Source organism: Hyperoodon ampullatus (assembly GCF_949752795.1).
Source record: "Hyperoodon ampullatus genome assembly, chromosome: 6".
Taxonomy (NCBI): Eukaryota; Metazoa; Chordata; class Mammalia; order Artiodactyla; family Ziphiidae; genus Hyperoodon; species Hyperoodon ampullatus.
Genome location: NC_136919.1, coordinates 51,738,964 through 51,760,447, shown reverse-complemented (window position 1 = coordinate 51,760,447; position 21,484 = coordinate 51,738,964). Strand labels below are relative to the sequence as shown.

At 36.7% G+C, this 21,484-nt stretch overlaps 1 protein-coding gene across 4 annotated transcripts in view; it reads right to left on the bottom strand.

The window, feature by feature from the left end:
* Positions 1–13,741, bottom strand: part of CAAP1 (caspase activity and apoptosis inhibitor 1) — a gene marked incomplete at both ends in the record, with an annotated part of 48,492 nt that extends 34,751 nt beyond the window's left edge. The window contains 4 exons of one of the 4 annotated variants that reach the window (XM_079705932.1): positions 6,856–6,931; positions 7,827–7,911; positions 8,755–8,955; positions 13,382–13,741. In XM_079705932.1, coding sequence (XP_079562058.1) covers positions 6,856–6,931; positions 7,827–7,911; positions 8,755–8,955; positions 13,382–13,741 — 722 coding nt within the window. The remainder of the gene's footprint in view (positions 1–6,855; positions 6,932–7,826; positions 7,912–8,754; positions 8,956–13,381) is intronic. The other 3 variants (XM_079705933.1, XM_079705934.1, XM_079705935.1) reach the window with 3 other exon arrangements.
* Between the last annotated feature and the right edge of the window lie 7,743 nt (positions 13,742–21,484).

The following is a 21,484-nucleotide window of genomic DNA, read 5'->3' as shown; positions in this document are numbered from 1 at the left end:
TAATCACCCAAAACTGGAATTTGATAATAACTAATTTGAACATGCTCATCCTCTAAGGAGCAGTGACTAGGATCAATAGTTCCAGAACACTCCTATAGAACCTACTTTGCAGTATATCTTAGTTTGAGAATCTCGATGTTTAAATTACTTTGCCTTCTAGAACTGGGATATTATCTCATCACTGCTTATTATCCATAGAGAAATAGAACTTCATTTCCACTGACATCTCCCTCAATATCATTCACTAAAAGCACATTAATTTAGAATTCATAAAGGTATTTATTAAATCAATTCTAAAACATTGTTAAGATTTCCCTAAAGTGTTTGTATTTTTATTCTTTTTATTTAAAACCTCAATCCTGATTACTTTATTGCACTATTCAAGGCTTAAATTTCATTACAAACATATTCTTAGGGTGCAATCATCTCACATTATAGGCCAAGCTAATACCTGTTCTCATTTTTAGTGCTACTTTAGCTATAATAAAGCTTCTTTTCCAAATGAAGAGAGCACTCTGATTCCAGGCATATTACCTTATTTACTTAAAATTGTTGTTCTTGTTAAGCAACTTGTAATCTGTAACATGTGCAAATCTTGTCACAATATCTAAGTTTTAAAACACTGCAAAATTATAAATGCTAAAATTTTTAGACTATCTCAGTACAATACAAAGTTGCTCATTTACTTACCTAAGGTGAACTAAAGTGACAATCCCATCCCTCACCTTTTTAAAAATGAAGGTATTTAGAAACTACGAATGTTCTATCTTCATAGTTCCTGCATCTCATTCCTATTAAAATTGTTATAAATTAACACTCACTAATTTCAAGTTTCAAAGTAGTACACTGTCAAAAATTTCTTATAACTACTACTTTGTTTTTCCTTTGGGTAGTAAAAAGAACTATTGTAAAGTAAGTATGAGTAAGCAATCAAAATTTTAAAAAGCAGTAGAGATCAAGAGAGCTTGGGGGAAAAAACATGTATTTGAAAGCTGACCTTAAAAGATAAATATAACTTAAAAATATAAAGCTAACAATGTGAGGAGATCATGTAAAACTGAAAATATAAATTTAGATTTTTTTCCCTTGTGCATAAACATTTGTGTGTACTTCTGTATTTTCAAACTTTTAATGGTTTATGAGAAAATTAATTTACATAGGGCATATTAAATACCATATACATACACATACGCATACATATACCTCATACTGAAAGTTGTCACTTTACAGCTTCTTAGATAATTCTAAGAAGCTATTAATGTTATGTCCTTTCTCATAAACACCACAATAAAAGCACACAGGTTGCCGTTAAAAGAAAATATCAAAATTTTCACATGACTTTAATACCATAGACTGCTTTATCTAGACCTATTTAAAATTCTTTTTGTTCATCAAAATTGGGATAAAAAGGTAAAGGTGTATGTCTCAGTTGATAAGACACTGACAAACTGACAGAACTGGTTCCAAGGCAAACCTTTGGCCTTTATGTATTTTTCCTTGTATCAGAGTTTCATTTTCTAGACATTCTGTACATTAAGCATATAGGCAAATGAAGTACTATGTGGCAAAGTGAAACATATATATGCCACTCAAAAAGAGAGTACCTACACTCAGCTCCAAATTTTTTTTGCCCTCTCAGGAAAGGTTGCTTGATCTGATTTTCAAGCAACTCAGATATCCAAACTTTGGTGTGTTATCACTTGATTTTTAAATGTTGGAACTATTTGAAAATTTTTTTAATATTTAAATTGAGCAAAACATCTCTGTGGTTATAGGCAACAATCTAAAACTCTGGCTTATGTCTAGGTTTTAATCCAGTACCTTGCATAGTTTTCGACTGCCACTGTAACAAAAATCACCACAAATTTAGTGGCTTAAAACAATGTGAATTTATTAACTTACAGTTCTGGAGGTCAGAAATCCCAAATTAGTCTTACGACACTAGAATCAAGGTGTAGGTAGTGCTACATTTCTTCTGGAGAATCCATTTGCTTGTCTTTTCCAGCTTCTGAAAGATCACCTGCATTCCTTAGCTTGTGGCTCCTTTTTCCATCTTCAAAGTACATCACTCCAATCTCTGCTTCCATCATCCCATCTCTTTTAGCTGCCTTTGACCAGTTAATTACTCCCTACCACCAATGTTGCATGCGTGGGGGGGGGGTGTTTTGTTTTGGGTTTTTTTTGGTCTAAATGCATTTGCTAGAACCTCCAAGAAACACTGAAAATGAATGTTCCTGCCTGAGTCGTCATTTTAATTCACCAAGTGGGTAGTTAAGCTTGGTCAAATGGTCATTATCATATCTGAATAGTTTTCTACTATATCTTTTTTACCTACAGCTTATATTAGAAATGACTGCTGAATATTAGCAAAGGCCTTTTTAGCATCTACTTATCTGACCATGTAATTTTTCTCCTTTAATTTGTTGAAATGACTTATGCTAATAGACTTCTAATTAAGTCTCCTGTAAATTCCGAGAGTAAATCCTACTTGGTCAGTAGCATAATTACCCACTGATACACTGCTGGATTCGATATGCTAATGTTGTACTTACAATTTTTACATCTATATTCACAAGTGAGAAGGCCTATAATCCCCCGCACACTTTTTTGGCACTATTTATGAAATTTGGGATATTAAAGCTATGCAGAAATCATAAAATAAACTGAAGATCTTTTCATCTTTTTCTAGAGCTTGGACTAATTTAAATAACACAGGTGTAATCTGTTTGAAAATAGTAACAGATGGCATGCATTATTGAATGTTTTATTAGCTGTAAACACATTACATGTATCAACTCATGTAAATAATAATTCAGTTGTGAATTCACCTTGTCTTTTTCAACAGATCTCTATTCACCTTTCTAATTTCTTCTTTGTTAATCTCCAAGTTTTCCACTTTTGGGAGAAGTTAATTTGGTTAATTTGTATTTTGATAGAATACCATACATTTGCTCGCTTCAAGTTTGTTTATACAATGCTGCATGTGGAGTCTCATTATTCTTTTAAACTCATACATGCCTATGATTCTGTCTCCTCCTTTCTCACTAATCTCAATTTTAATTGTTCTCTACTTATTTCCTTAATCAGACCAAAGAAGAGTTTATCTTATTTTCTTGTCTTTACAAAAATCAAGTTAATAAATTTAATTATCCTTTTGTTTTCTGTTTCTTAGGTTTAATGTTTACCTTTGTTGTTTCATTTTTCTAACTTTCTTTTGGTTTATTTTGTTATTTTTTAAATTCCTTTAAGATGTGAACTAAGCTCCTGGGCTAGTCATTAAGCTTTTCTCTCTCATATCTAAATCTTCTCTTTAAATTTAGCTTTGAAATACTAACAATCAAACAGAACACATGAATTCCAACTGGATCCTGGATCAGAATCAATCAGTTAATTAATTAAAATAAACTATAAATTTGTTTTAGTAATTGGGGGAATTTTATATGGGCAACATATTAGATGATATTATTTGAATTACTGTTTATTTCTGAAAAGTGATGATGGCATTGTGGCTGTAAGACTCTCCTTATTTTTAGGAAGTGCATACTGAATTGTTTAAGCATGAAATGTTATGACATCTGTAACTTATTTTTTAATAGGTTATGAGATGAACTGTTTCCCCACAAAGAATTCATATGTGAAACCCTAACCCCAGTGCCTAAGAATGTTGACTGTTTTGGAGATAGGGCCTTTATAAAGCTAATTAACTTAAAATAAGGCCATATGGTAGGTGCTAATCCAATCTGACTAGTGTCCTTATAAGGGGAGATTAAGACACAGGGAGAGACACCAGGGGGACACACACAGAGAAAGACAACCAAGTGAAAAGGCAGCAAGAGGGTGGCCATCTGCAAGCCAAGGAGAGAGGCCTCAGAGAAAACAACCCTGCCAGTACACTGATCTGCACTTTTAGCCTCCAGAACTGTGAGAAAATAAATTTCTGTTGTTTAAGCCAGGCAGTCTGTGGTATTCTGCTATGGCAGCTCTAGCAACCTAATACAAATGGCTCTTGGGGAAAAAGGATAAATATAAGGAGAGAGCAAAAGCAAAAATGGCAAGATGTTAATGTTGCTGAATCTAGGTAGAGGGTATATGGATGTTCATTACATCATTCTTTCAACTTTTATATAAGTTTGAAGTTTTCCAAAATAAAAAGTTTGGGGAAAAATTTTTCACTGGGAAATTCATACACACACACATACATGTAAGTTTGTATTTGTTTGTTAAAGCTGCCATAACAAAATACCAAAGGCTGGCTGGCTTAAATGACAAAAATGTGTTTCTCACAGTTCCACAAGGTAGAAGTCAAAGATCAAAGTGTCTGCAGGTTTGGTTTCTTCTGAGGCTTGCAGATGGCTGCCTTCTGGCTGTGTCTTCACATGGCTCTTCTCTGTGTGTGCCCAGCCCTGGAGTCTTTCAGTGTACTCAAATTTTCTTTTCTTATAAGGACACCAATCAGATTGGATTAACTTAATCACCGTATTTTTAAAAAAGATTTATTTATTATTTATTTGTTTATTTATTATTATTTAATATATAAAATATATAATAAATTTGTTATTTATTTATTATATATTAAATATTATTTATTATTTATTTGTTTTGCTTATTTATTTTATTTTTATTTTTGGCTGCTTCAGGTCTTAGTTGCGGCACTTGGGCTCTTCGTTGCAGTGCGCGGGCTTCTCTCTAGTTGTGGTGTGCGGGTTTTCTCTTCTCTAGCTGTGGTGCACAGGCTCCAGGGCACATGGGCTCTGTAGTCTGAGGCACACGGGCTCTAGTTGAGGCGTGCGAGCTCAGTAGTTGTGGTGCATGGGCTTAGCTGCCCCACGGCATGTGGGATCCCAGTTCCCTGACCAGGGATCGAACCCACATCCCCTGCATTGTAAGGTGGATTCTTTACCACTAAACCACCAGGGAAGTCCCATTTACCTCTTTAAAGACCTTATCTCCAAATGAGATTACATTCAGAGGTGGTAGGGATTAGGGATTTCCACATATGAATTTTGAAGGGACATAATTCAGCCCATAACCAGGTGTTTTCTCATTATCCTTGCCCTTACAGTCTTAAGTCTTTAAATCAAAAATTTTAATTCTATCATTTCTTCAATACTTTTCTAGCTATTTGTTTCCCTTTCTATAATTTCTAGTATGTTCAGGATAGGTATAAAATTGTCTTCCAGGTAGCCATGAGTTAAACATAAGGATTTATACTTTTTGTGTGTGGTTTTTATTATTCTGTATTTATTTATTCAACTTGATTTCTTAGGACAATGATGTAGCCCCCAATCATAGCTAACCTCTTTATCAGTTTGTCTCCTAAGTTTAGGAATTCAGAATTTATTTTTAGTTCCTAAAACTACATTTGTGGGGACTTCCCTGGTGGCACAGTGGTTAAGAGTCCGCCTGACAATGCAGGGGACACAGGTTCAAGCCCTGGTCCGGGAAGATCCCACATGCCGCGGAACTAAGCCTGCATGCCACAACTACTGAGCCTGAGCCTGTGCTCTAGAGCCCATGAGCCACAACTACTGAGCCCACGTGCCACATCTACTGAAGCCCACATGCCCAGAGCCCGTGCTCCACAACAACAGAAGCCACTGCAAAGAGAAGCCCACACACTGCAACGAAGAGTAGCCCCTGCTCATTGCAACTAGAGAAAGCTTCTGCACAGCAACAAAGACCCAATGCAGCCCAAAATAAATGAATGAATAAATAAATAAATAAAAGAAACTAAAAAGTACTAAAAAGTGACAAGCCTTGTAAATGGTTAAACTATCTGAACTAGATTAGCATATTACATAGACAATTTAAAGCTAAGTATTTTGAAGGAAAATCAATAGCAAGACTTTTTAGAAATGTGTACATTTTCTACTCTGTGGGTAAGTATAAATCATCCTGTGACACTCCTAGGCAAGATGTATGTGATGACCAAAAATCTACTGATTATGAGGCAACCAAGATACAATGATTTCTTCAATGCTTCAGTATAAGTAGATTATTTGATGCCCTCTACAGTTATAACATGAAATTAAATTATCTTTTTTCAGTGATACTTACCCAACAGCATTGTATTAGAAATGAAAATATACTCAAGGTTTCAGGTTAAATATGTGCTACTTATTTATGCTACTGCCTCTGGTTACCTGTTTTTATTTGTGCTACTGCCTATAGCCCAACTCTGCAAACAAAGATACAAGTCAGTCTTTGGCAACTACCAAAAAAAAAATTATTTTAGTCAAAAATCATCAATAGATGATAAAATCAGTGGGTGAAAGTTTGATAAGCCCATGGCAGAGCAGAATAATCTAGAAAAAGAAATTAGCATGTTGCTTCTTGATTAGTCAGCATCCCAAAACATCAGGTATTTTTCATCATCACAATAATCAAATTATATGTACCTATATAAAGTGAACCACCTTACTATCTCAGCTGTGAAAAGAAGCTATTATCACCAAACATTAATAGGTATGTAGAAGATATTCAGAGAGATAAAGTCTTCTAAACTACTAACATAATGTTTGGTAGAGTAAGTATAATACTTAATAAATAGTGGGTATCACTAGTGATACGTATATTCAAATTCCAAATGAGAAATGTGATTCTGCTTGAGGTTGGCATTGTTGCAGTCCTATATCTGAGCAGTAGTTTAAGAAAATCATCTTAATCCTGAAAGCAATTAACTTCATTCTCATATATACCAAAAGGACTAATCATTACAAGTAAAACAATCAATCCAACATTGTTGAATCACTTTATATAAACATAACACAGAAAAACAATCACATTCTTGAGGTAAGAAATCACCAAAGGGATAACAAAGAAATTCTGAAATAAAAGTGAAAGTTTTTAACTTACTGACTAACTAAATCAGATCCCATCTTAGAGCCATCATCTGCCTCTTCTTCCATATCAGAGTCCATACCATTGTCACCTTATGAATGACATAAAAAAAATTGAAAGCATGCTCATAAAATGTCAGAGTGATTTAATCGTTATACAGAAAGTGTCATGTATAAAGTGACGATTAAAAAACTTGAGAGTTGCTGAAAGATGACATTTTTAATTGCTTATATTTAAAATGCCTTATTAGGTATTTGTCATTACCTTCCCTTTATCTATTTTATAAATGTACAAAATATATATAAGCAAGAAGGTGTATACATATAATACTTACAAACTATACACACATATATACATCTATCACCATTTTACATTTTAAAAAGATGTTATCTCTGGAAATTGAAATTCTCCATTTTTTTGTTCCTTCTCTTATAATGCTAATGCTAATATCCTTGTAGAGTCCAAAAAGAAAAGCTTTAAAATCCAAAATTCTACAGGTAACATATACAAAGAAGAGTCTTACTTCAGGCAGACAGAAATGTTGGCAATTCTTCTAACTCTGCATTTGGGTCTTACTAGAGCAGAAATGGTATTCAACAGATAATTAAAAGCAGTAAGAATATAAAGCAGAAAATTTTTAAATATTTTAAGAGAAGGCTTTGCCTTCTCAATAAGTAATTTTTTATAGTATTTTGGGTAAACATTTTTTATTTCATTTTTTTATTGTGCACAAACTTAATGTTCTTACGTACACAACTGATTTGGAGAAACCATACATACATCAAAAAGTCCATTCCTGAGATGCTATTCTGATATGTAAACTATATTTCTGTACAAACAGAGGTAAAAATACTCAGTGATTACCCAATAATAAAATTAAAGTAACAGTCAAGTTAAAAAAAAAAAAAAAAAGAATACCCTCAGGATTTATGCTAAGTATAGTATTAACCACTAAGTTACCAGAAGGTAGAAATACGCATTCTTACCCTCAAGAATCTTCAAGATTTTTTTTTCAGACAGGAGCTCTAACTGTTCCTGGCACAGTTTTTTAATTTCTTCTATTGAACAGTTCTAAAGAAAATGACATTTTTAAAAATGCATTTACATAACACAGCACCAATGTAAACTAGAAAACAGCAACTGTTTAAAAAAAAAAAAGTCTGCTAAGCAAAATCCTACAGTAAAACAAATTAAAAGCCACATAAATTTTTTTCTGGGATGAAATGTAAAGACCTGCCAGTTAACATGTGAACATTATAATTTATAGAGTTTTGATTTGGATATATAAAGTCATGTTTATTATGACAGAACAAACTGAAAAGTAAGTAGGTGCCCATATATTCTTAACAGCAGCCTACTTATGTTAGGTAATACCTCTAAAGGCTTAAATATTCAAGTCCTAGCTCCATACATCTTAGATATATATGACGTTGGGCTTAACTTGTCCACGGCTTTTTTTCCACATCTGTAAAATTAGAATACCATGTATTTCCCTGAATAATTTTCAGAGATAAATATATGAAAACATTTATGAATTTAATGAAATATAGGCTATTACCAACTATCACTGCATACTGTTACACAGCAGTACACTACTTCTTAAAGCACCAGAAAGAATCAGTATACCTCTAACTTAGTTACTTAAACTGCCTGTATTTAATAGAATAATTTCCAGAAGATCAAAAAATTCCTTACCTAAATATAGTAAAGTACCCTATTTCTTCCTGGCAAATTTTTAAATATACAAAGCCATTTATGGTTCTACAAAATCCCTTCTTTATATCTTTTAGAAGTAGCTCATATTAGTTGAAAACATCCGATTATAATTTCCATTAAGTAAAATGATTGCTATAAAAAAAGTGTTTGTATATTTCTGTATATGTGGATAGCCTGATAATGTATGTAATGAAGTACCTTTAACACATCAGGAAGCATCTTCTGTAACTTCTTCTCTCCTATGATACAGAAACACTGCTGAAGCATTTCTTTTTTGTCTGATATATAGAAACTAACTGGTTTTAATGCCACAGTCAGATCTAATCCACCTTCTTCAAGGTCACTGTGCTCTGCCAAGAATAACTCTTTTTCCAGAGTTGGCAAAAGATATTTCGCTTCCTAAAATTAAGAGACAAAGAACCATTAAACAATAGAAATATGTCTATAATGTCATACATTTTCATTTAATAAAATCTTCGTTAAACATTTCCAAATTCTTTTTTTGCACAAATTATTTATTTAAAACCATAGGAAAGATTGTTTAATTGCTCAGTATTCTTTGAAGTTACTCTCCACTCTGTAATTATCAATAAATTGAGAAAAAGTGAAGAGATAATATCCTAGGACACAAAAATGAAAATATACTCAATACTGAATGATTTCCTACAATTTTAGACTTGTGGAATACGATATTCCTCCAGTAGACAATTCACCCAAGAATTTTATGTATGCGTTGTCATTCTTCTTAATTCATAAAAAGAAATGGGATAGCAGCAAAAATGTTATAAACCACAAATATTATATAATAAAGTATCATTGCTTACCAAAAGCTATTGTCATTTTTTAAATAAAGATTTCTTTTTTAAAAATATTTATTTATTTATTATTATTTTTTTTTGGTGGCATTGGGTCTTAGTTGCAGCACACGGGCTCTGTAGTTTGCAGCACGCAGGCTCTCTAGTTGAGGCGCATGGGCTCAGTAGTTGCAGCGCGCAGGCTTAGTTGCCCCGCGGCGTGTGGGATCTTGGTTCCCCAACCAGGGATCGAACCTGCATCCCCTGCATTGGAAGATGGATTCTCAGCCACTGGGTCACCAGCGAAGTCTCTATCATTTTAAAAACTGTTATATACCTAATGATATTCAAAGCAGGCAATTAATTTAAGACATTTCAATCAATTTTACCTCCTTTCTCCCAAATCTATCCAGTCTCTCCAAATCTACTGCCATAATCCTGATCCAAGGTACCATACTCTTTTTGCCTAGATTACCTCAGTAGCACTTAACTGGACTCCCTACATCTAATCTGAGGTCTTGCCAATCTGTTTTGTATATTGTCACCAAAATGGATTTTATAAAATGCAAATATACTCATCCTCCCTATTTACTGATACAAGCTGTCAATGACTTCCCACTGTTCTTAGGGTAATATAGCCTATTAGGTCCTTCGTGCTCATTGTGTTCCAAACACAACGACCTTGTCTGAACTACTCAAACATAAGGTGTTCTCCCTTCATTTCATACAGGCAGGGCTTTTGTACACACTGTTCTTCTGTCTAGGAGAGTCTTTCTTCCCCACTTCCCCATCACTCTATACGCCCAAGATCAACAAACTCAAGTATCAATTTAAAAGTCATTTCCTCAGGAAAGTCCCTAACTATATTATTCAAGTAGGTTTCCTTTTTATACTTTCTAACGCAACTGTTTAAAATGCAGTTTAAAAACAGGCTAATTTTAAAGAACACTATGATAATTACACTGAAAAAGCAAAGGTTAGCTCTTGTTCTAATGGCTGACAAAGCAATTCAGGTGTTGGCAAGGATGTAAAGGAACTGAACTCCCATAAGGTGCTAGTAGGAATATAAAATAGTGCAGCTGGTTTGGAAAACGGTTTGTAGTTCCTTATAAAGTTGCCATGATGCAGAAATTTCATTCCTGGATATATATCCAAAAGAAATGTAACCATAATGTCTGCACAGAAACTTGTACACAAATGCTCATAGCAGCATTATGCATAATAGCCAAAAGTTGGAAACAATCCAAATGTCTATATCAATTGACAAATGAAATAATTAAATGTGGTATTAGCCACACAATGAAATATTATTCAGCTACAAAAAGAAATGAAGTACTGATATGTGTTAAAACATAGGCAGACTCTGAAAAACAAATAGGTGAGAGAGGCCAGACACAAAAGATCACATATGATTCTATTCATATAAAATGCCCAGAACAGGGAAATTTATAAGTCTATAGAGGGGACTTCCCTGGTGGCTCAGTGGTTAAGAATCCACCTGCCAATGCAGGGGACACGGGTTCGAGCCCTGGTCTGGGAAGATCCCACATGCCGCAGAGCAACTAAGCCCGTGTGCCACAACTACTGAGCCTGCGCTCTAGAACCGCGTGCCACAACTACTGAAGCTGGCACGCCCTAGAGCCCGTGCTCCACAACAAGAGAAGCCACCACGAGATGCCCACACATCGCAACAAAGAGTAGCCCCGCTCACCACAACTAGAGAAAGCCCGTGCGCAGCAACGAAGACCCAATGCAGCCAAAAAAAAAAAAAAATCTATAGAGATAGAAAGTAGATTAGTGATTGCCTAGGGATAGAATGGGTGTATGGGTGTAGGGCTAGTAGGGATGACAGCTAAAAATTACATATTGGGTTTCTTCTGAGGATGATGAAAATATTTTAAAATTGACTACAGTGATGGTTTCACCACTCTGTGAATATACTCAAAAACCAGTGAACTGTATACTTGAAATTAGTGAATTGTACGGTATGGGAATTATATCTCTATAAAGCTGTTAACAACAACAATAGGGAATGCAATACACAACTAATATTATGGCACTATTGGAATTTTGTGATGTTCTCTACATGCCTAATATATAATGACTTTTTTTTCTTTTACAAATACAGTTACTTCTCATGAGAAGTACCGTTTAGTTCTGTATGCAAATGCTTATAGAATCCTTATTATTGGTCTCCCCATAATAATAAAGAGTACTAAAGACATGGAAACTATTTAAGATAAGAATGGTGATATCCAAAACTGAATCGAAAAGGGGTGGAAAAAATGCATAGATCTATAACTATTGAAGAATTTGGGGGAAAAAAGATGGCAGTTAAGAGAAAAAAAACCAGCCCTAGAAAAATCCACCAGACCCCGACAGCTGTATGGTCCAACAGTCAAGTTCCGACATATCTTTGAGAAAAAGATATAAACTACTCTGGAACACACACAAAAAAAATGCAAAGCTTTCCCAACTCAATCCATAAGGCTACCATAACCCTGATACCAAAACAAGACAGGATAACTACAAAAATAAAAATAAGCTGATTTAACTTAAGAACATAGGCACAAAAGTAAAAATACTGAATTTCAGCTGAGCACAACAACCAAATCAACAAATCAAATAGTATTTATCCCAAGAATGCTGAGGACAATTCAATATAAGTTAACTCATCAATAAAATTACATAATCAGATTAAGAATGAAAACTACTGATCACCTCAACAGAATGCCCTAAAGGCATCTGATAGAACTCTACAACCCTCAGGAAACCACGAATTAAAGAAAATGTCCTTAACTTGATCAAAGGTATCTTTCAGAACCTATGGCAAATACACTTACTGGTGTAAAATTAGAAATGTTTCCACTATGGGAAATGTTTCCACATGGGAAAAGAATGACTACTATGAACGCTTGTGTTCAACACTATACTAAAAGCTTTAGATTAAAAAGAAAGAAAAGGACTTCCCTGGTGGCAGTGGTTAAGAATCTGCCTGCCAATGCAGGGGACATGGGTTCAAGCCCTGGTCCGGGAAGATCCCACATGCCGCAGAGCAACTAAACCCGTGCGCCACAACTACTGAGCCTGCGCTCTAGAGCCCGTGAGCCACAACTATTGAGCCCGTGTGCCACAACTACTGAAGCCCATGCGCCTAGAGCCCGTGCTCCACAACAGAAGCGCACCGCCATGAAGAGCAGCCCGCACTCACTGCAACTAGAGAAAGCCTGTGCGCAGCAACAAAGACCCAACGCAGCCAAAAATAAATAAATAAAATTTTGAAAAGGACAAAAAATACGAAATATCAGGGCTAAAAAAGAATAGATATATGTACATGTATAACTGAAGCACTTTGCTGTACACCTGAAACTAACACAACACTGTAAATCAACTATACTCCAATAAAAAAAATTTAAAAATTTTTTAAAATAAATAAAAGAATTATCAGGGCTGACGAGAGTTAATAAACAGGCTGCATATCAAACTATTAATGGGGAAGCATAGAGACTTCCATGATTTTCCCTTCATTTCTGTGTTGTATACATTTAAAGTATGTATTCATGCATTTGTTTTATAATGTAAGCAAACTTTTTTTAAAAAACGTTAATATCTTGCTAGGTCGATGGAGCATAAAGAACATGGCTTTTAATAAAGATATTGCATTCAAATGTAGGCGTTATTAACAAACTGTGGCTGTGGGTAGACTTCCTTAACCTCTTTGAGCCTCAATTTTCTCATCTTGTAACGTGGAGGAAGAGAGAAATAAAGCGCGGCTCGCAAGGGCACTGAAGGGTAGTTCCTGACCCATACTTTTCAAGGAGACTGAGGAGACCACAGGAGTGGAAGAAGCCAAAAGCAGTATGAGTCAGACGATCGGTAAATTCGGAAACTTTAAGTTCAAGACGTGGAAGTGTGGGGTTCAAGGGAACTTAGGAACGTAAACTTCAAACACGGGACCCCTTAGGATCGCAGCGCTAACATGATATACCTCCGGCTCCGCATCCCGCTGCTACATTCCGCTCCTCGCCCACCTTCTTCCGGAAACGCAGCCGCTTCGAGAAGAGGCGAGAAAAGCACGCACGCACCTGCTGCAAGGAGCCGGAGACGCTGGCAGATGAGTCAGTGCTCCTCCGCTTACGGCGCTCACCGCGCTCCACGCTGTTCCCACCCCAGCAGCTGCCGCCGCTCCCACCGCCAGTGACACTTCCACTCAAGCTGGTGTTCCCACAGCAGGTGACGCTCCCGCAGCCGCTGGCGCTCCCGCAACCGCTGGTGCTTCCACTGCCGCCGCTGGCGACGGCGGGAACCGGGTCCGGCGCCGCGGGCGCCGCCGCCGCCTCCTGACCGCTTCGTTTGCGCCGCTTCTCCCGGGAAGACTTCTTCCCCGTCATGATCCCTCTGCTGCAACCATCCGGGGAAAGCCCGCCGCTTCTAGATCGACCGAAAGCCTGCCGCAGCAGTTAGCAGCGGGCACGGGGGCGTCGCAGCTTTGACGTCACTTCCGGCCGCATCGCTGACGTCAGGAGGCGTTTCTGGAGGCGGGGCCGGAACCAATAGCGCTGCCTCCGCCAGCCAAGGAGGTAGGCTTGAGTTTGCGACAGGTGAGCAGCGTGGGTCGTTTTTTGTTGTTTGTCTTCATACCCCTACAAAGGGCCGAAGGCGGAGCATTACAACAACTCTTTGCCTTATTGATACTGTTTTTCTATCTTTGTCTATATACAATACACAGTAAGGTAAAGGTATATTGTTTGATTCTCCAGTGTCATTTGTCTTTCAGTTTTTGGTTGACACTAACAACAATAAAGAAAATTTAAGGGAAATCTCATTATCATCATCACGTGGATAGATTTTTTTTTTTTTAATGTATTTTAGGGAGTTGTACAAGAGTAGGGTCTTCTGCTTCTTTGTTTTCCCCCATTAACACTACTCTCTGGGCATGATTCCTTTTCACTCTAAAGGCCCTTGACGCTTGTATTTATTCTTTCTCAAGTTATTTAATATTCAAATACTGGCGCTTAGGTTGTTGACAGCCTGGCACATTGTCAAAAAAATGCCGCTATAAATAACAAGAAAAATTTTACATTATTTTGTACTCAAAAAAAAGAAACTGATCAAAGGATATAAGCATCTTATTTTTCTTCTATTTAATCGAGTTCCTTTGAAAAAGAAGGGCTGAACCAACTTAGAATGTCATGCATACACTGAAATCTTTGTAAGAATTTGTTCTAACACATAATAATAGTAGTTTTAACTTGGATTCTTGACTTACAGTGTTGAATACTTTTCCACTGATTGGAGCACTGTTTCCTCATCATCAAGTAGTCTGGTATTGTTTAACCATTTTTCTACTAGAATAAGTATAGCGACCTGCTAAATGTAAATTAATTCTTTATGTTGGGGAAAGGGGAGCAGGTATAAAATACTATTGGCGTATTAGTGTTGCTACCTTTTCTCTCTTCCTTCTTTCCTCATAAACTGCCGTTTCACACTAGTTCTTGGTTTTTTGAAGGAGAGGAAAACAAGAAGAGTTTAGGAGTGGAGGTCACCAATAAGGAGATCCCAGACCATTTTTTTAAAGGGATTTGAGGCAAGAAATGCAAAGGAAAAGGAGCAGTGCGTGAAGGCAGCAATGGAAAAGAATAGAAGAGAATTTAGGGAGTATTTCCGGAGATTATGTATTTCCTGCATAGAATGCATGAGGGACAAGAAAAAGACAAGTGAGTTTTTGAAAATAGATTATGGGTCATAGTTTTATAAATGTTAGCTTTTGTGGGCTGCTGTGTGGGATTTTTGGATCTAAACACAAGCCAGGTTTTAAAATCAGAGATCAAGAACACATAAAAAAAAGTGTCACCTTTTGGCTTCGGTGGTCTTAGCTGAGGCCTTTAGCCACGGAAGGAAAAAAGGTAAGGATAGGGCAACACTAGCTGGGTGGTAGTAATTTTCTAACTTTCATTGAGGTGACAGAAAGCAGTTGAAAAAAGAAACCTCCCTTTGACCACATTCCCTACCTGTCTCAGTCACTCAGCAACTATTTAGTAAGTGCCTAAAACAAACCAGATGGCAGGGGCAATCCCAGGTCTGGGAAAATAGCTGTCTCCACTCCCCATTCCACCCTTATATTTGCCTTCTAAAGTCAATGCTGAGGCCAAGCCCACTGTACCCTCAGGAGTTCCATATTGGCCTCATTAAGTCTCATGCCTGAAAGGAATGGGAATATTACAGTATATTCACAGAGAGAATAAATACATAAAATCAGTAACATGTAATTGTTGTGACCTTGTTATGAACTGAATTATGTTCCTCCAATATTTATATGTAGAAACCCTAACTAACCCAATATAACTATATTTGGGGTAGGGAGTTTAAGGAGGTAATTAAGCTTAAATGAGGTCATGAGGACAGGGAAAGGGCTTTGACTCATGGTGTGAATATGACAGAGGCATCCAGGTTGGCTTAGAGTCAGTGAGATGCCACTGTCTTATTTAGGTTGAACCATATGAAATTGCCTTTTTTTCTAAGTCAAAACTGGTTGAATGGTGACAGTTTCATATGGTTCAACCCAATATTATAGAGCTTAAGAGGCCCAGCACTAAATATTGTTATGAGCTTAAAAGCTCTGCAAGCAGATGCAGGACTGCTTTTCTGCCCTGGAACAAATATATGGGAGGGTGGACAGAGATTGGGATTTATATGCCATTTTCATAACTACTCTTCAATGAGTTCACCCAGTGAGCATTAATCACAGTGATTGGCTAGGGACAGGATGCATTAATGCTGGGGCCAATCAGTACTTCGCTGGAATTTTATAAAGAGACATTAGATGAGAATTTTGCTCTTTCATCTTAAATGATGAACTATAAGGAAGTTACCTCATAGCTGCTAGTTGTCATGTTCCCTGTCCTGGGAAGGATGCTAAGAGAATGAGACCAACAAGAGACACTTGCTGAAACAAGACACAGAAAGTGTCATTTTTCATCAGTGAGCCGATAATTCTTTTTTTTTTTCTAAAGCTGATCTGTTACTTTCTGTCACTTGCAACCTAGAGTCCTAATTAATACAACTTACGACATGTAAGATGTTCCAAGAACAGCATTTTTTTCTGCTGCCCCATATCTTTCCTAGAAATATACCCTCTGAGACTATTCAAAAACCCCACCTCCACTCATCTTAACTACATCTAAGATTTCACTTCAAGTATCACTTATTTAAAACCCTTCCAAATCACTTGCATTCTGAACCCTGCTAAGATTAGCCTCTTTTTCCTTTGTAACCTACTGTTCTCCCTACAGAGCAACCAAAACTCTCTACTGCAGGCACTTGCTAATATCTTCTTCAAAATACTGTTAGTTCTCATGAACAGAGGCCGTGTATTACATATCTTTGTAGTCTCAACATATAATACAGTATCTGGCACGTGCTAGAAACTCAATGCTTGTTAAACTCTGTACTGAGAAGTTGCAGATCCACACAGAGCTTCTTTTATGTCGCCACTGTGGTAAATGGCATTAATGGCTCCAGGTCTTCACCTCTCTGTATTCATGCCCTTTGCCATGTAATTTAATAATGTCCTTCTTCCACTGACTAGAGACATAATTCCTGCAAAGTGGAGTCAGCCATATGACTTAATGAAGCCAAGGGGATATTAGCAGATGTGCAGCAAGCAGTCTCAAAAAAAAGCTTGTGCAGTTAGGATGGTCCACTCTTGTGCTTCCACCATCACCATGAAAATTATATACTCAGACTAGCCCATGGGTCCCAGGAGAAAGTGGAGACAAATAGGGCTCAGCTGCCCCAGCTAAGCTATCCAGTCAAGTCCAGAGTAGAGCATAGTCACAAATGAGCCTAGCCAGGATCAGCCAAACCCCAAACTTGTAACTCCTGAGCTAAATAAATGCTATCGTTTTTGTTGTTTTCTGTGCAGTATTACTGTGGCTATAGTTAACTTATATGCATACTTTCTAGACTCCCCCTGCCCCCTCTTTCCTTGTATTTCTCTGCCAGTTATGAGAAGGACCTTCAACGCTGTTTGATATCAAATGAGTCACTGTTCAATGCTACAGCTGTAGGATGGGTAGATGTGATTCTTATATTCTAACAGAAATGCCTTTATATTTCATGGTGAGGTTCTGTAGCATTATAAAGAAGTGCAAGGATATTTGTGTTTAGAGTTCCAACCAACTGCTTTTATTAAAAAATCATCAGGACACCACCACCCCCTACCACCTACATGGGCACTTTTTCCCCCTGTAGCAATAAAATCTAGTATTTTTCTTTTCCTTTCAAATATTCTTTGAACACAGCAGTCACTTTCATTGTTAAAGAAGATGTTAGACTTGGTTATCTTTGAAAGTAATGCTTGATAAACACATATGTGGCAGATATTTTGCTAGGCTTTTTTTTTTTTTTGGCTGCGTTGGGTCTTCATTGCTATGCGCGGGCTTTCTCTAGATGCGGCGAGCGGGGGCTGCTCTTCCTTGCGGTGCGCGGGCTTCTCGTTATTGTGGCTTCTCTTGTTGCAGAGCACCGGCTCTAGGCGCACAGGCTTCAGTAGTTGGGCTCAAAGGCTCTAGAGCGCAGGCTCAGTAGTTGTGGCGCACGGGCTTAGTTGCTCCGCGGCATGTGGGATCTTCCTGGACCAGGGCTCGAACCTGTGTGCCCTGCATTGGTAGGTGGATTCTTAACCACTGCGCCACCAGGGAAGCCCGTATTTTGCTAGGCTTTTACACAAATATCTTATTCTTCTATTTTATGAAATCTCAATGTAGAGATGTGTAAACTGGGACTGAGGTTAAGCAACTTGCCTTAACTCATTAGTAAGTGGTGGAAATATCACTGAACTATATGGCTTTTTAACTCCAAAGCCAGTACTCTTTTGCTATATTACACTGCATCTCTGGTTGCTCTTACTATTGAAATTTTAAATGATGTAGATGTAAGCAAACATTTCTTGAATTTATTAGTTCCTTTGAAGACACAAGAATGAAAGAAATGTGGTTCGAGGACTTGTTTCAGGCCACTTTTTTCTGCTCTATGTATCAACCTTACATGCCAGTACCAACCATCATAGTTGCTATTATGATAAAGTGAAGAGGCTACTACAAATCGAGATTTTTCTCCATACGGATATCCAGTTTTGCCAACATCATTTTTTAAATATAATTTTGCTGTTTTGTTACTACTGACTTGTCAAAAAAATTTACTTGACCTCTTTCAGTTTCTTCACCTGTAAGATTACTAGCAGTACTTGCCCCATGGAAATAATGGTAAACATAGGAAATAGCATAATGTACTTGCTTAATGCATGCTATTTAGTTTACTTAAATTCATCTGTTCTTTGCAGTGCTGCTCAACTGGTTGGTTTTAAATACAGTTGCAAACCATTGAGTAAACATTGCTATATCATATGCCTTAAATGTAGAGTGATGTTATCTCTATCACATCCTATCTAATGAAAATATCATTGCCACTTGGACATTATACTTTTCTGATTTATTATAAAGTGTCCAGGAAACCCAGGGTTAAGTTTTAAGTCCCAGAAATTCATCTTAGGCCTAGGATCAATATCAGCCTACCTACTTTACAGAAGTATGTTGGTCAACTTTCTCCTCTAAAACTTCCATTACCCACCTTATTCTGAAGGCTATTTTCCTCCATGACAGGCATGAGTGGTTTACTTTTGCCCTCAAAGTCAAGATCCTGCCTTTCTTAGTATCCCTGGGAAACAAGCATCCTAATTTCAAATATTAAACAAATAAAACCTGATAACCACTTTGGGAAGCAGACAGGTGGAAAAATATTTAACAAGAAAACTTAAAAAAAATGTTCCCCCATCTTTGTTGAGATGGTAACTAGAATGCCAATTATACCATTTTTATTCTCCTAACCTCCTTTAGTTAAGGGAAGGAAAACATCATTAAGGAAGCTCAGATATGACGCAATCAAGTAAAAAAAAAATCACACAAAAAACAAGTACTAATCACCTGTGAATATTCTGGCCACAAGAGTCTAATTTCAATCTAACCAAGCCTTTGGATTTAGCTTTCAGTTTATAGGAAATAGGTGTGGCAGGCAAATTCTAAGAGGGCCACCAAAGATCCCTCTCCCTGGTATTCATAACCTTGTGTAATCCACTTTTCTTAATTTACTTCCAAGCAATAGAGTATCTTGATGTTGAGGGGATGTCATGTTTGTGATTAAATTATAAAGATTCTTGTTGGTCCAGCTAGCAGACTCTCTCTTCCTGGCTTTGATGAAGCAACTGGCCATGTCAGAGGGGCCCACCAGGCAAAACTGATGGCAGCCTCTGGCCAACAGCCAGCTAGGAACTGAGGTCCTTAACTCAGCAATCAAAAATAACTGAACACTAACTACATAAGTAAGCTTAAAAAATGCATCCTTCCCCAGGCCAGCCTTCAGATGAGACCCCAGCCTTGGTGGGCACCTTGATTGCAGCTTCATGTGAAACCAAGAAGCAGAGGAACCAGCTAAGTTGTGGCAGGATTCCTCACTCACAGAAAATTTGAGATAATAAATGTGTGTTATTTTAAGTCACTAAGTATTGAGGTAATTTATTAAGCAACAGTAGATAATACAGTAGGGTTATAAGAATATTTTTTACAAATACAAACCGGGAGTAGTTAACATTCTGGATTGGCCAACACACTTCAAAGTCAATGATAAAAAAAAAAAAAAAGGAGATGGAGGAACTGTTTTAGATTAAGAGACCAAACAGCCATATAACCAAATAACTAAATTCAATACATAAACCTTGATTTTTTAGATTAGATCCTTTAGAACAAAAGTTATAAAAAACATTCTTAGGACAATGAGGAAATCTGAATATACACTGGATATTAGATGTTATGAAATTACTAATTCTTTTAGTATGTGGTTATTAATAAGAATATTCTTTAAAATGTTTTTTTCTTAAAAGATGCATAATGAAGTATTTAGTTGATAAGTGTGTTATTTGTAACTTATTTTTAAATAATTTCAAATGGAAGTATTAACAACAGAGATAAAGCAAATATGGCAAAATGTTAACAACTGCAGAACGTAGTTGGCAAGTCTATGAGTGTTCATTGTATGTATGAACATTTTCATTAAAAAATTGAAACACATGGAAAAATGATGTTAAATGAAAGTCTTCAAAATTGTATTTATAATGACAACTACACTGTGTGCTACAGCTGAATGTGCCTCCTCAAAATATGTTGAAAACTAATCTCCTACGTGATGGTATTTGGAGGTGGAGCCTTTGGGAGGTGATTAGATCATGAGAGTGGAGCCCTCAGGACTGAAGGGTCCCCAGAGAGCTCCCCCCTCCCTTCTGCCATGCAAGGACACAGGAAGACAGCATGTAAGAGCCAGAAAGCGGGCCCTTACCAAACACCAAATATGCCAGCACCTTTATCTGGACCTTCCAGTCTCCGGAACTGTGAGAAGTAAACGTTTGTTGTGTAAGCCACCAAATCTATGGTATTTTTGTTGTAGCAGCCGAAACAGACTGAGATACTGTGTATAATTTTCTACAGAAAAATGCACTAGAAATTAATTATAATTTATTTTTTTAATGATTGAATAACATTTCCTATTCTCAGGTGGGTAATTTATATCTCAAGACCTCTAGGAAGGATGATACGTCACTAATGATCCTCTATACATTTTATTATTTTTTCACAAAATAACCATAATATACAGTGATAACTGCTAAGGAAGCCATAACCCAGTCTTATCCCCAGAATTATCTTTGTGAAGAAGGTTTTTAGCTATGCTTCTTCCATTATTTTGATTATGAGGTAGATAAAAAAATTTTGTCACATTGTTATTTAGTTATAAATTCAGCTAGTCATGAAAAAAAATCATAACATGCTCATTTTATTTATTTATTTTTTGTCCACACCGTGTGGCATGGGGGATCTTAGTTCTCTAACCAGGGATTGAACCCTGCCCCCCTTCAGTGGAAGCATGGAATCCTAACCACTGGACAACCAGGGAATTCCCTAAAATGCTCATTTTTAAAAATGTAATGCCAGAGGGGGACTATAATAGTTAATGAATTGGAGACAATGATAACTTAGCTCTTTTGCAGGCAACTGTTTCTAACGCAATATGAAGGACATTAACTCCAA